Below are 15377 nucleotides of genomic sequence, written 5' to 3'. Positions count from 1 at the left end.
ACACTTAGACCACACTGGCATATTCCTCCAGCAGTTCTGACTGACATCTGTGGCACAGGAGGGCCCCTGACAGCTTGCAGAGCCAAGGCTTGTGCCCAGCAACTTCTACCTGTCCACTTTGACAGCAGCCTCGGTCTATCAATAACCCGTTCCCATCTCAATGCAGGCCACAAAACAACATAATCCTGTACCTGCAGAACATGTCTCCCTTCCGAGGACTTTCACAGGCACTGCCTTCCTTTCCGTCTATAAGCAGAGGGTTTGAAGCTCAGTTCAAGAGAAAATGAAATTTGCTTTCACATAATGAGGGAGCAAAGTTCAATATCAGGAGCTCAGATTCCAGAGCCAGATTCAAATCCTGCATCGACCATGGAATAATTCTGTGCACTGGGCAGGTTAGTTAATGCCCTCCTTGTGTCTAGGTTACCATCAGTTAAAATGGGCCTCGTCCTTGCAACTGACCTTCCAGGGCTGTCATCCTGAAATTAGCCCCTCTACAGAGTTGCCCTTATAGAAATTTTATCTTATCTTTATGATCCATGACACTTAACTGTAGGTCAAAAATGGACTTTTGGGAAGGTGGTATTTTACTCCTTATTGACACAAGAGGGCACCAGAGGGCTGGCAGCTGCACTCAGGAATTCCAAACTCAAATGCATGATCTGCAGCCAGCCCCGCTGAAAAATTAGAGTACACCAGACTATCCAGGTTTTTCTTTGTCTCTCTGTATTCTCCTCAAAGTGGCCTGTTGGTAGGCCGTTCCTGGAGGAAAGCGTTAAATTGTGGAATCCCTGGGGAGGGGAAGCTCTTCACATTCCGAGGTGGTTCACGGCCTGCACAGTATTGGAAATGCTCTTGTGAAAAGCTACTCGGTGACCGGAGGTTGTGGGTGCCAGAGTTAAGGAGTGGATGACAAGTGTACACAACCAAGCAATAAAGGAACAGCGAGAGAGGCGGGTTTATGGGATCAGAGCGGAATGTCTCAGCACGATCCACACGTGGGTTTTCGATATTTCTGTCAAACAAAAAATGACCCAGGCCCAGGATGTTATTGGAAATGGTTGATGCACACTGTGTGAACGTGGTTGCTTAACAGAAATAATCAAAAGCGTGTCTCGTACAAAGTATATAGGGGCAGGTGAGATATAATGTAAGGCATAAACTGCAAGGTGAGGGTTGTCGCTAGTCTTCTAATGCAATCCTCAGAGGGCAGGGAAGGAAAAAGATGCAGATGTAGGCTGGGGCCTCTCTATTTCTATCATTTTGAAAGAAATCATGATTACCTAATTGCAAGTCTAATTTGGAGGCGAATATTGGATAGAGTGGTTAAGCTGCCGCCTATAATGGAGTGTCTGGTTCAATTCCTTCCAGCTTCCTGCTAATGTACATCCTGGGAGACAACAGATGATGGGTCAAGTACTTGAGTCTCTGCCACCTATATGGGTGACCTGGATTGAATTCTAGGGTCTGGGCTCTGGTCAGGAGCTGTCGTGGGCATCTGGGGGATGCACCAGTGGATGGGAGCCCTCTCTTTCCTCCTTCCTTCCTTCCCTCCTTCTTTCCTTCCTTCCTTCCTTCCTTCCTTCCTTCCTTCCTTCCTTCCTCTCTCTCTCTCTCTCTCTCTCTCACCTCCCACCATTCAAATAAAATGAAAAAAAAAAAAAAACCCATACAATTCTAATTTGGAAAACCATCATTTTCGTTTTTCTCAGGAAATTTGGCCCTACATTTTGTTTCATGGTTAATAGTTTTATAATTAATTCATTTGATTCAACCTAGTCAAGAATTTCTTTGTACCTGAGGTCATTATTCTCCCATAGTGCTTTTCATGTAAGTCTAAGGCTTGACTGATGAACCATCATCCTGCAATGTGATGGACAATCTTTGGGCCAAGCTTGAAAGGAGAAAGTAATTAGACTAGTGGAGAAGATTCTGTGTTCTCTGCCCTCTGTCTCAGACAACAAGAGGTGGCAGCTGAAACCCATCCATGCACATGTTCAAAATTCTCCCCTTCAGAAAATCTTGTTACAACTAGAGCTCCCTTTAGGTGGCAAAAAGGCCATTATTTCCTGCTGGTCGGAGGCCAGAACTCTGGGCTTCCTGCAGGGTTGGCTGGTATCAAATCAATCATCTGCAATACAGTATTTTTCACTTTCAAAGTCATACAAAGAAATGTGGACTCCTTGGTGAACACTTTTGGGATAGTTTTCAGGTTCTCTGTCTTCCCCGAAGTGCGCTGGCTGCAGTCAGACAGGGGGCACTGATGGTATGGAAAGTTCATTTGTCGTACGCTCTTCTTAAATACAAGTTTCTTAACAGGTCTGGCACTGGAGGTTTGAATTCTCCTTGCGTAATTCACAAAAGTAAGAAAACAAAAGAATCTTGGTGGCACTGGTTTGTCTTGATGAACTGTTCAGCACACAAACTATAGAGCAAGGGGAACGCATCATTCTGCAGCCCATTTTTCAAGAGAACTAACGCCACAGAAAATCCTTTGCTTTCATTTTGCTCTGCTTTACTTAAAACTGGAGGAAGGTGATTCTGCTTCTGCTGTGGCTGAGTCAGTGCCTACTGGATCGACGGTCTTGAAGGTAACAATAACCTCTGGACAAAGCACACAGTCCAGCTGCCCGGGGAGGAGGAGAGGCAGTAAAGGTCGGCAGGGGCAGGAGCAGATTGGGCACCTGGAGCTAGGGCTCTTCGGGCTTTCAGTCTGAGGTCAGCCACCGTCAGGGCAGCACAGGGTGGTCAACCTTCAAAAAGAAAACCCCAGACTTTCCGGATTGAACAACCAGAAGACAGGGTTCAAGCAACCACAGCCACCAGGAAATTATGCAGGAATCTTGGAAAAAAAAAAAAGAAACCCCAAGAGATCCAGAGAAGGAAAGTCCTAATTCTGGAATAAACTCCACCCAAATCTATGAACCATACACGTGTGAGTTAGCAAAAGGAAGGATTTAATAACCACTGACAGTTTGAGTCCAGACAAGCAGAACTCCTGCTTAAAACAGCAACATCAATCAAAGAAATCAGATAACACTCTTGGGAGAAATATTATAGACTGGAGAGTCCTCCAACACAACATTAACAATAGACATTAAACTTAGTTGATACACAAAGCTCCATTCTGCCAGTAAAGACAGAAACCAAACCTGACATGACCTATCCAGTAGAATAGCAGACAGGGATTTTGATGTAGCCATCCCAACTACACTCAATGATGTAAAGGAAAATATGCTTATAATGAATAAAAATATATAGAATCTCAGGATACACACAGAAAATATGTTTAAATGCACCAGCTGGGAATTCTAGAACTGCCAAAAATGCATAACATGAGCAAAGAATGATAGGAACTGTCTCTCCTCCGTCTCTCAGCAAGTTCCTTTCATGAAGCAAAAACGTCAGAGCTTACACCACAAAGAGATTCTGGTGGCAGGCAACACGTGATTTAAAGATGAGAAAAAGACTGGCTTGCCTACCAAAGTCTATTCTTTGAGACAAAAAAGAGTATTTTATGAATCTGGTTTAGCTAAAACTTTTTAAAGACTAGGAACTTACATTTAGGGCACATGTTGTCAGAGCACTCAGGGTTTATTGCTGTCTTTCATTTTGGCTGTAATGACTGTAGAGGTCTGGCCAAACCACACTGTCAACTGGCAGGTGCAGACGTACTTGTCAGTCTCCCATGGCATTTTAAAATCTGAATTTGTGGCCGACGGTTTTGAATTAAGACTTCCCTGTACTCAAGCCTGCGCCTGGCTCTTGGTTCTGCAGGGCGATCAATACTGAGAGCTGAGCAGGGGCTGACCTCTTTATACATATATGGTACTTTGTGCCCTCTTTAGGGCACGCCCTCTCAGTGTGGCCACAGCTCTTCCCTGTCCACATAGTCCCACCGGTTATTTAACATGTCTGCACATATTTGGGCTTGTGACCCTTGAACTCCCCAGGCTAGCGGTCAACGCCCTGACTATCTAGTCCTGTCGTCACATCCTTGACAACAGTCAACCTTGATGCTCAAACCACACCAAGCTTTTCCCCACCTGTCAAATACCACACACTTTCCAGTTTCTATGCTTTCACCTGAATACCTCGCTTTAGGTCCGGTCTATGTGACTGTCATTTCAGAAACAGCACTACGTGATATTGTAAGTTTCAGGCACAAAATATCTTCTATGCAATATTTATTGTGGGTTGTATCATGTGGCTGGGGACTTCCCAGTTAAGGAGAAGGATCTCCTAGTTTTGACTGACTGTTACACACCAGGCATAGATCTAGATGACTTCATTCAACACCCACAACAACCCTGACAAGTAACTATTACCTGTGATTTACAGGTGCAGCAGCTCAATCTCAGAAAGTGTGACAGTGTGACTAACAGACGGCTGGCTGCACAGGTATTTGAATCTCGAGAGCCTGGTCGGCTTCTGGACCCCTCTGTACTGTGATGTTATACAACCTTCTAACTCACATCTACCAGGCTTAAATACATAGTAAGGATGTGAACAGGTGACTGTTCATCAGCAAACTCAATATTTCAGCCAAGCATTTACTGGAAGTAGCAGATCTAATCACATTTGATTATGCATCTCTCCTCTGTTGCTTTATTGATGGGCATCTTAGTTCTTTCACATTTAACGTCAACCACCTACTTTCCATGAGAGCGATGAAGGCAGGTATATATTCCACAGGGAAGAGAGAGGTGGGCAGTTCTCTGAAAAATGCTTTCAACATCACAGCAGCTTCTCGATGGCACATTTTGTCCCATTTAAATTTATCTGCATTAAACTTGGCATCCAATTCTTCGCGGTATTGCTGCAAGTGAAGGAAAACAGCCAACACGCAATGAGTGTTTGCCACCTGGCATTCTTTTCTCCCCTCTGACAACTATTGCTGCACAAACTATTGCTGTGGACGGATTAATAAGGCAGTATTTACTAAGTGTAACTTTTTTAATGTGATTAAGGCAACTGAAATTGCTATGAATGAACACAAAAGTGGTTTTCTAAAATCTCTTTTTAAATGTTAATCTGAAAATAATTTGCTAATTTGACACAAATAGAAAGGCTGTCTTTTAGATCTGAGCTTCCTTTCTGTGGTTTTGGTGGAATACCACTATTGCTGCATGATGAAGGCACTGTTAGGTTTTGACAAAGCCTCCCTCTCCCCTTTTCCCCATAATCCCTTCTGCCATCCTCTCTTCTATTTATAAAATAGATTAAGAATGTGTATCTCTTAGCTAGTTCACATACAGAATGAAAAACAGCCCAATAAAGTAACTCCACCCTCCCTGCAACGTGCAGACCGATGACATATTCATGGCACGGATACAGCACAGTTGGATGCCAAGACACACACGTGGCTTCCAAATGTCTGCACGCTTGTCCAACCATTCCTGAGGTTGGATCACTCTGCAGATACTTTTTAAACAATCACCAAGCCTCCTTACAGTTCTACTCGGCTTATGAAATCTACATTGTTAATTCATCTGACTATCAGCACCACCCCATTCTCCATGTTTCTTTTTCCAAGTCAAACTCACTTTCCCTGCCCCCGTGGATTTCAAGGTTTACTCATGCCAGCTGAGCAACCCTAATCTGAACGTCCAAAATCCAAAAGGCTCCAAAATGCAAAACGTTTTGACTGCCAACATGACACGACAAGTGGAAAGTTTCGCATCTGACTTTAGATGATGGGTGGCAGTCAACACACAGGTGCACTAATGTTTATGAAATCACCTTCAGGTTATAAGGTACATCAGAAAGATAACAGATTTGGGTCCCACCCTCAAGGTATCTCATATACACAAATAATCCAAACCCAAACAAATAAAATCGGAAATGATGTGGGTCCTGAGTAATTTGGGCTACTCAGTCTGTAACACCAGGTAGTGATAGGCAGTTCCTGACACCAACTGCTCCATCGGGGCACTCGGAAATGTGCCTCTGCTTTATGCTCCTGAGAAGCCCAACTTCTCTAGTCTTGAACATGCAAAGCTGAAGTCAGTTCGCACATCTGACACTCTCTACCAAGGATCAGCTATTAACCAGCCAGACATAAATGCAGTCAGTTCCCAGAGCATGCAAAACAGAGATCCCTGGCGGGACAATTTCCTTAGAGATACACAAGATTTTGATCTAGACTCTACAGAGGTTGTTCCTGCTCCGGAGAAGCTCTCGACCTAGCAGGGATACAACAGCTAGTCAAGGCATCCCCTGCGGATAAACATGCTTGCCATAGCCGTAAGCAAGGCTACACAGTGTTTCCTGGAATAAGACAGAGCACCAGACGTTAGGCATCGTGGAGTCTAGTGGAGGAGGCTAGCTCATGCACTGCTAATGCTAAGTGGGAGTGTAAAGAAAGATCACACGGTAAGGAAGACCATCTTCTGGTGCTGTGCAGTCAGGGAAAGGGGCATCAAGCTGTGCCAGGGCCAAGTCTTATGGCTGCTGAGGAGTTTGCCAGGCTAAGAGGGCACAGAGGAGGGGCCCGGAGAAAAGAAACTGCTCACACAGTTACAGCAGTGCGTGCAGGTCCTGGGTGTCTGGGGAACCAGTCAGTTCAGTGCTGCTGAGCCACTGCGAACAAGGAATGAGACTGCAGAGCAGGCAAGAGCCCGTCCTAAAGGGACTGGCCTGCGTTCTGTAGGCAATGCGGCAATTTGGGACAGCTCTGAGCAAGGGAATGAGGACGTCAGATTAATATTTTCTTTTCTTTTCTTTTTCTTTTTTTACGATTTATTTATTTTGAAAGTCAGAGTTACAAAGACAGAGAGGGAAAGGCAGAGAGAGAGGTCTTCTATCTGCTGATTCACTCTCCCAGTTGGCCGCAATGGCAGGAGCTGCGCAGATCCGAAGCCAGGAGCCAGGAGTTTCCTCCAGGTCTCCGACGTGGGCGCAGGGACCCAAGGACTTGGGCCATCTTCTACTGCTTTCCCAGGCCATAGCAGAGAGTTCAATCAGAAATAGAGCAACTGGGACTCAAATCAGCACCCATATGGGATGCTGGCACTGCAGGCAGCGGCTTTACCCGCTACGCCACAGCACCGGCCCTAGATTAATGTTTTCTGAAAACCACATGGAAAACTGCTTTGGGGAAGTGTGGGGCTTGACATCAGTTGGGAGCAGGCAAGAAGCAAGGCACCTAGTTATGGGATTCTGGCACCACTTCTGGGGTTGGATAGTCAAGGAATGACCCAGACTTGCAGGCTTAGGATAGAAAGAAGAAGGAGCAGGTGAGAAATGCTTAGGAAGGCAAATGCTGAAGGAAAAGCTATGAGTTCAATATGAGGCTCCCTATAAGTGTATTGTCCAAGATAACTCCAACTCTAATGGGCATATGAAGGTGTCGTTAACAGGAAGTGCCCCACTGGGCACCACTGCCATAAGCAGAGGGGAAATCATTTTCAAGAGGGCAGGAAGAGCTAACGGGAACATAAATGGACACCACTGCCATTGGAATCTATCTGAAGCAGGGATATGAGCACCCTTCTGACCTGTGAGGGGTCCTGGTATGCTACAGGGCAGTGTGGCACCAAGGGCAGGTGCCTTAACTACATCCTTCAGGTTTTTATCCCAACTCCACAACTGACCAGTTGCATAGCTTGTGACTCCAGCTTCGCATGGCATAACACGGATATTGAAACCACCTTCTTGGGGCTGTGTTTGGCCTACTGGTTAAGATGCCAGGTTCGATGCCTGTGTCCCACACTGCAGTGCCTGGGTTTGATGTTTATCTCCTGGTCCTGACTCCACCCTCCTGCTTATGCAGACCCTGGGAGGCAGAGATGCGAGTTCCAGTAACCGGGTCCCTTGCCAGCCATGTGAGACCCCCAGATTGAGTTTCCAGCTCCAGCCTCAGCTGTTACGGGCATGTGGGGGTGAACTAGCAGACAGAAGTGCTCTCTCTCTTTCTCCATTTTTCTCTTTGGATATTGATACCCCTGCCTCTCAAATAAATAAATTCTTATAAAAATGACTTTGAGATTAAATCAGACAATATTCAAGTTCACAGAGTGTCACACAGAAGACACTAAATAATGCCAGCTGCTCTATCCTCAATTCCCACTCCACCCCCACCCCAGGTCTAGTCTAAGCTTTAGTGTCATCTCTACGGGAAGTGCCTGTGTATGAGATTCGAATGCAAGTATTCGGGTAAAACACCATGTCATCTTGGTTGTATGGCTGTCATGAAACAACAGACACGGAATGTCACTTCTGGTTGGTTCCAACAGCAGCAGATGGTGGAGAGGATCAGGAGAGGTGATGTTTTGGCTGTACTCCTAAAATGTGAAACCACACCTGCCAGGTGTGAAGTTACCTTGCAGAAGGCAGGGGGCACACAGAGGTTAAAGGGGTCATGATTTCTGTTCACTGTTAGTCAAAACACTAGGCAAGAGTCACATCCCAAAATCGCTTTTGAACTAAAACGCACCCAGCTTCCATTTCTAAGGTACTTGTCTACAAATACAAATGATCAGCCTTGGCTTTAACCCACTGTCCAGGAAGGGAAACCAACACACCAGGTAATGTCATTAGAAAACATTTAGAGCCAACTCAAGAGTCAAGAAAGAAAGCCTCTCCTATGTCAAACAGTCTGCCTTCTTCCATGAAATATATTCCCCAGTGTTTGGCTCACATTTCTGTTATTTTATGTATATATGTATTTTTTTTTTAAAGAAAACCACTGGAAACACCAAAGCATTAAATTGGTTCCAAATGATCTGGGGCTTCTAGGAACTGGCTTCGCAGTTTGTGTCCCTATTTGGTTACAATCGAGCAGCTTCCCGTCACAGCTGTCTCCCTGTCAGTCTTACCAAGCATTTAAAGCACAAAGCCAGACTGGATTGTTCTAGCAATAGTCCATTTGTGCAGATGTGGTTGGGGTCATCTACTTGGCACACTATGATGATCTCAGCAATGGAGTTTTGTGGTTTTTTTTTTTTATGTCTTTCCCCAAGCACATTCCTAGACAAAGCAGTCCAGTGGATCAAATTATGAACAAAAAGGGAGTTCAGAGTTTGAATAAAGGAGAGAAATAAAGAGACTTTAAAACATCATGTTACAATGCCTTTCTAACTGCAACCTTTCCCTCTTTCTGTTCACTGGCTCAGATTGCTGTCACATTGGCTTTCCTGGATCCCCAAACATGCAAACATCTGGATTCCATTCTGTGGAATAACAGGGAATGGAATAAATAGGCTGACACTACATAAAACCCATTCTAGGGGGAGCGGGGCTCTGACCTAAATGTGGTTCAGGAATGTGTGTGCCTACAAGAACACTTGGAAGGAATGATTAGCCTTTGATGAAGCCTTTTTTTTTCCCAGTCAAACATTTGCTAAAGAAATGTAACTTCTGCTAAGATGTTAAACTTTGTGCATATAAGAAATGTCCTACCACATTTTCTTATCTGAGTATTCAGAAAAAATATAATTTAAATTATATCCATTATGCTTTACATTCACACAGATGAGTAATATGTGTACATGCAGCCTCCCAATTATGAAGGGAGGTCTAGAGGGACTTAGTTGATTCTGTTTAGGAAATTCAATTCCTTGGCTCCATTTTTGGTTCTCTGACACTACAGATATAATTAAAGAGTTAATGGGAGCAAGTGAGCAAGTGGTAGTGCTTATCTTCAGATTTAGGACGCATTTGTTCACAAGTATATGTAAGAGCCAAACATGTCAGACAAAAAGCAGATTCAACTGAGACAGGATAAACCCTAAGGAGTCATTAAAAAGAATTGTCTTACCTCCCAAATGAGCTTGATCCCATCTTGAGCCAACTATACTCTCAGGAAGTCAGAACTCTCCCACGTATCCCATCCCTGCCTGACGTCACCTGTAAAGTCTGGAGCCCTTCTTGTGTCTCCCTTCAGAAGACGGTTTGCCACTCATCAGCAAAAAGCTCAGGAGCTGTCACCCCTCCTGGACCTGCCCCTGCCACGTTATCTGCAGAAAGCCCCCGCCCACAGCTCACTAGGGCCTGGCCCATTCTGCCCAGGGTAGGGCGTCTGCACCATGGGCTGAGTCTCACCCCGCCCAGCCCTGCATGATGGCCCTTGTATTTGTCAGAAGAGCCACCCCCCACCTATCCCTCTAACCCTCTTCTCCTAATCCGCCTCAACATCTTGTTTCAGGAGAATCCAATAGAAACAGCCTGTTTGTTCTCGGTTTCCACCTAGGTAAAATGTCTCATCACACTTCTAAATAAAAACTTAGAGACTTCTGATACAAATCAAACTTCCCAAAATATGCACCAAAATGAATTAATGAAAAACTGCATTTCCACTTCTATACATTTCCTTTTAATAGCTCTGAACACAGCCAAACTCTCCATAAGACTTCCCTCTCCCCTTTTCGTAAGACATCTCAGGATTTAGCATTTAAAAGTACACAGGTTCTAATGTCCACAAGACCCAAGGGCAGGGATCACCTCTCCACTGTGTGTGTTCACGTGTGGGCACAGTTCACTGGAAGTTGATGAGCAATACTTTGATTCTCTAATGGTCTTCTCCTTTGTTTTACTGTAGACTTTGCCACTTTCTGGAACTAATAGAGCAAAGGAAAAGGATTCACACTGCACAGCGATTTTTATATGGGAACATTGACATTACCATAAATGGAACTGGGTTTTAGAATTGCTGAGTGAGTATTCTAGTGGTTATGGTCATTGTTACAAATTCTTACCAAAACTTTCATTAAAAAGAGAGCTGAAGAATGTAAACTTGAAGCAAGATGGAATGGAAATAGGGTCTCATGTAACATTGGTCTTGTGAATTCCATGACTGACGATAACATAAAATACTGAAGTGCTTAGATACCCAAAACAGTTATGGGACATCTGAAGTTTTCCAAACCAAAGGGAAGGAGCAGTTTCTGATGGTGAAATAATGTATTGTTTTATTGTTGTTTTTTTACTGCTGTTGTTTTAACTCACAAGGACGTACAACTCTGGATTATGGAACACACAACTGAGTACGGAACACATACTCAATCCTAGCTACAGAGAAAGACTGGATGGGGTCAAGTGATAGGATCAAACAACAATGACAAGGAACTAGACATCTGAGACTTGTGTGCACTGGGCCTATCCAGCTCAGGTATCTAAGTAGGAAGAAAATAAACATCCAGTACCTTGACTTTGGCTGTGCATCCTGAAAGTCGAAAAATTCCTTCAGATTCCAGACCCGATTCCTCAACTTTCTCAAAAAACTAGAGAGCAATGACATATTACAAAATAAGTACCTCCATGGAAAGACAAACATCTGAAACAATGATGATGATAGTCAACAAATTACCCAGCATGTGTTCGTGCCTGGTTCTTGCACACCTTGGTAAATGCTCACAAGCACCCCATGAGGTCAGCATGATCTTCTGTTTGCAAATGGAGATTTAGAGTGGCTATCTGACTGTCTCAGGATCACCCCTGGAAGTAAGTAATGGCCTCAACTCTCACACTTGAACTCATAATTACTGTAAAGGGCTGCCACATGACCATTTTAATATCTGATCACTGTGTCTCTCTGTGCAGACTGATCAGTAAGACAATATTCTAGTAGCAGCCACCCTGGGTAAGAAACTGCAGGAATCCTAGAAGACTGGCCAAGAAGTCAGAAATTGTAAGAGGATGATCACTTTCTTGAGTCCTCATTGTGGTGATGGTGGGGATGATGGGTGTTAATAACAACAATAACAGCAAACATTGCAAACTACTGGGTGTCTCTTGTGTATCAGACCCTATTCTCAGTACTTTCCATGCATTAACTCATTGAATCCTGACGACAGTGCTAAAAGGTGGATATTATTACTACCCCCATTCTACTGCCAAGGAGACTGAAGCACAGGATGAATGAGTTACTTGCTTAAGTTCTCACTCACAGTGGGAGGTAGATACAGTGTCATTGGCAGTTTCTCTCCAAAAACTGATGTATGTTGGAACTCAGGTAGTTCTTGTATGGAGGAGAGAAATAGTATTTAAGATGAAGAAACATATCTGTAAGAAAAGGCTCTCCCACAAGAGTGGAGGAGTACCCGTCTTACATGAGGAACACGGCCTCAGCCAACATCTGTGGAGCTGTCGATGCGACTTAGCTCCAGAGCTACCGTTTTCTCAACATGTCTTGTTTGCTTCCACTTGCTAACTTTTGTGCTCGGTTATTCCACCTCCATGACAATTATGCACTCACATCCTGAACCTTCTGTCTTTGATCTTTATGAATTTTCTTCAAATCCTATCTTGTGTATACAGGGCGAAGGGCCTAATTCTGGTTTTAATTCAAAGAAGGAAAGAAAATATTTAAGTCACGATGGACCTGGGACTTGGATAGGTGCTGTGTTCCTTTCCTCACTCCACCTCGTGTTGGCTCTGTGTTCGTGGCCAAGTGACCTCACCATGCTGTGCCACAGCTTGCTCATCTGTGAAAGGTAGACGGTAACCCCGACCTCCTTAGGCCGCTCTGTGCTGGTGAGATGCGACGTTACCAGAGTAGCACTGGCCAGCCCCGCCCCAGGGAGGCAGCTTCCAGGTAGCCCCTGTGTACAGAGGTAATGCTGGCTTCCTGTGGCTACCCGGCTGCCATCCTTTTGCTCCTGTCATCAGCCAATCACCCTCACCTTAATTTGAGGCACAGGTGTTAAAATACAGGATGACAGAGAGGGGTGTAGGATTGTTAGTGTGAGTAAAGTAAAAGGGACTTCAGAAATCACGGAAAAATAGAAAAGATCACTTTTGTGCAAAAATATTTTGAAATTCATGCATGGTTTCTTCAGAATATGTATTTTACATGAATGTTTTAAAAACCCCTCATATGTTTTATCAATTAACATTCTTATAAATAATTTAAAAGCTCATTTTAAAAATTCAACAGGATTTGTGTTAAGGGCTTAGAATTCTAACTGTGCCACTGGGGGTCACTGTTGAATAAATGCATACTTAGGTAAAACAGTATAAACTGTTAGCTATAAAAATTTACTTAAATGTAAATCAGCTATTTGGCAATGACAGATATTTGCATATGGCATTTCAGACAATATAACTTTCAAAACTCTCTTCTAACAAAACTCTTATCTTTGTCTAAATGTATCCTATCTGCCTGGTCACACCTGAAAAACCACCAGAACAAGCTGATTTTTAGACTTTGTTAGCCCTGGAAAATCCATAAAATGATTTTATGTGCCCATGTGAACAACTCCAACCTGTGATATATTCCAGCAATACTTGCATGATTTGTAGATGTATTGCTAATTATCTTTACCCAGACCAAATAACCAAATATGAGGGGACTTCAACAAGTTCATGTTATATGAATATTATGAAAAGTGCATGCATGGAATTCCAAAATTTTTTGTGTCAAAATAAATCTCTTCATTCTATTTTCTCACACACTTTTAAAGAACCCTCATATGCACACAAATACATAAATATGTACAAATAACATTTAAAAAAAACTGGAAAAATATACCTAAGGGAAGCCATGAGACACGGCATCTGGGTCAGCCATTTGATGCTTTATGGTCAAACAATGCAACAGGCTCCAAAAGTACACAGCCAGGACAGTGGTCCAAGTACTGACCAGGCGATATGAGGATACACGGGATAAAGCTGAAAATCATGAACTGCCTGAGTCTCATTAGAGCTTTAGTGTCCTTCAATCCCGAAGAACATTCACTGATGGGTTTACAAAGCACAGATTCTTAAGCAGTAGGCTCTATTAGTTTCACTCTACTCACTTTTTGTAACACCAGGGGAACTTTCACTCCAGGGTCTTTCTTTCGGTCATTGTCCAGGAGGACTGTGAGTGGAACTCCAAAGATCCCGTTGTCTTCATTGTACAACAGCCAAAGGAAAAAGAAAGGAGAATTAGAAAACTCTTAGTCCAGGGTGTCAGGGTCAAGGCCAGAAGGAATGGGTCTGCTTAGTTACCTCGCCCTTTTACTTTCTCTGTTTTATTTCTCTTCAGTTGAATTCCAAAGGCATCAAAAAAGGCTGTCAACTCAATGAGAGAGAGATGGCGGATTTTCTTCATGTCTTCAGTAGACAAGTCTCCTGCCTCCGTCAAGCCAAGTCTGGTCTTCTGAACGATAAATTTCTAAAACACAGAGTGAAATATTTTTTTTTTTTGTGGCAAAGGAAAATGATTATACACCTTCATTCAAATGCTAGCTGGATAGGCTAAATCTATACAACAAAACATGTTATTTGCAAAACAATCTCTAAGGAGCAAGTTGCATCATAGAAAAACCAACTGTAGATCTCTACTGTGTTAAACTTGAGACAAAACAGTTGTCTGAAGTATATGGTAGTATTGACATCACAACCGTAAAAATTGCCAGTGTTGTCAGAGTAACATACATGTCAAGCATCACAAGGAATGCACACATGGTGGGCATCTGGATTGCATGTGATACACACATGTAAAACAACACATTCAGGTGCAATCTGAGATTGTATTACCTGTATCTTTGTTTGTTTAACACAGTCAGTCTTTAAACCAGGCTTCGTGTATTCTTTAATGCATACTTTGAAAGACCCACAGACATCTCCCCATTGAAGCTGATTACATATGTATGTTGAAGCAGCAGCTTTTCTACTTTGTAAAATAAACTTAGATATTCCAAATTCATAAAAAAGCAAAATACACAGAAAATACAAATGATCCTATTACATTTCGAAGGCAATTGCTATATTTTCCAAAGATATAAGTCTTCATTCCCATGCTAAGAAACAAACTACACTAATACAATAACAGCAAATCCTTCAGCAATCCAGAAATATTGTCAAGAATGTATGCACCAGGACGTCTTCTTTCTTTGAAAGGCAGAGACAGGAAAAGAAAATGCTCCATGTGTAGATTTACTCTACCAAAACTGACAATGACCAGGCTGAACCTGGGCCAAAGCCAGAAGCTGGGAGCCTGCAACTCAATCCAGATCTTCCACATAGATGGCAGGACCACGATTTACTTAAGCCATCACTGCAGCCTCCCGAGGTTCACATTAGCAGCAAGCTGGAAACAGGAACCAGAGTCGGGTATCAAACCCACGCACTCCAAGAACGCAATGTGGGTACCCTAACCACTAGGCTAAATGTCCACCCTGTCGCTCCTCCGCGGGCTTGCGGGAGAACGACACCGGACTGGACGCTGTTCTTTAAGCGAATGACTCTGCGTTGTGCGCTCAAGTTTGCTTCTGTGCTAACCGCATTCTAACCGCATTCCACTTGGTGTGTCCACATTCTTGTTATTCTCTCGGCGTGTGGTGTGAGATGTCTGCAGCGCCTTGCGGCGCATAAGCGAATCCCCCCGCGCCACTTCTATCTCGCCTTTATAGTCCTCTCCCACCAATCCGTGCTCCACTGCCCAGGTGCTG

General features: G+C 43.6%; 1 protein-coding gene across 10 annotated transcripts in view; it reads right to left on the bottom strand.

The window, feature by feature from the left end:
* The window catches only part of ARHGAP28 (Rho GTPase activating protein 28), a 209736-nt gene that overhangs the window by 29275 nt on the left and 165084 nt on the right, over positions 1-15377 (bottom strand). For all 10 annotated transcript variants that reach the window (XM_089305313.1, XM_002713588.5, XM_089305311.1 and 7 more), the window contains 4 exons: positions 13933-14098; positions 13740-13831; positions 11145-11222; positions 4657-4819 (listed from right to left, as the gene is read on the bottom strand). In XM_089305313.1, the coding sequence (XP_089161439.1) occupies positions 4657-4819; positions 11145-11222; positions 13740-13831; positions 13933-14098 (499 nt within the window). The remainder of the gene's footprint in view (positions 1-4656; positions 4820-11144; positions 11223-13739; positions 13832-13932; positions 14099-15377) is intronic.

This window comes from Oryctolagus cuniculus, chromosome 10 (genome assembly GCF_051225735.1).
Source record: "Oryctolagus cuniculus isolate XC-2025 breed Fujian yellow rabbit chromosome 10, ASM5122573v1, whole genome shotgun sequence".
NCBI classification, from domain to species: Eukaryota; Metazoa; Chordata; class Mammalia; order Lagomorpha; family Leporidae; genus Oryctolagus; species Oryctolagus cuniculus.
The sequence above is the reverse complement of the archived record's forward strand: the minus strand, read 5'-3'. Positions and strand labels throughout refer to the sequence as shown.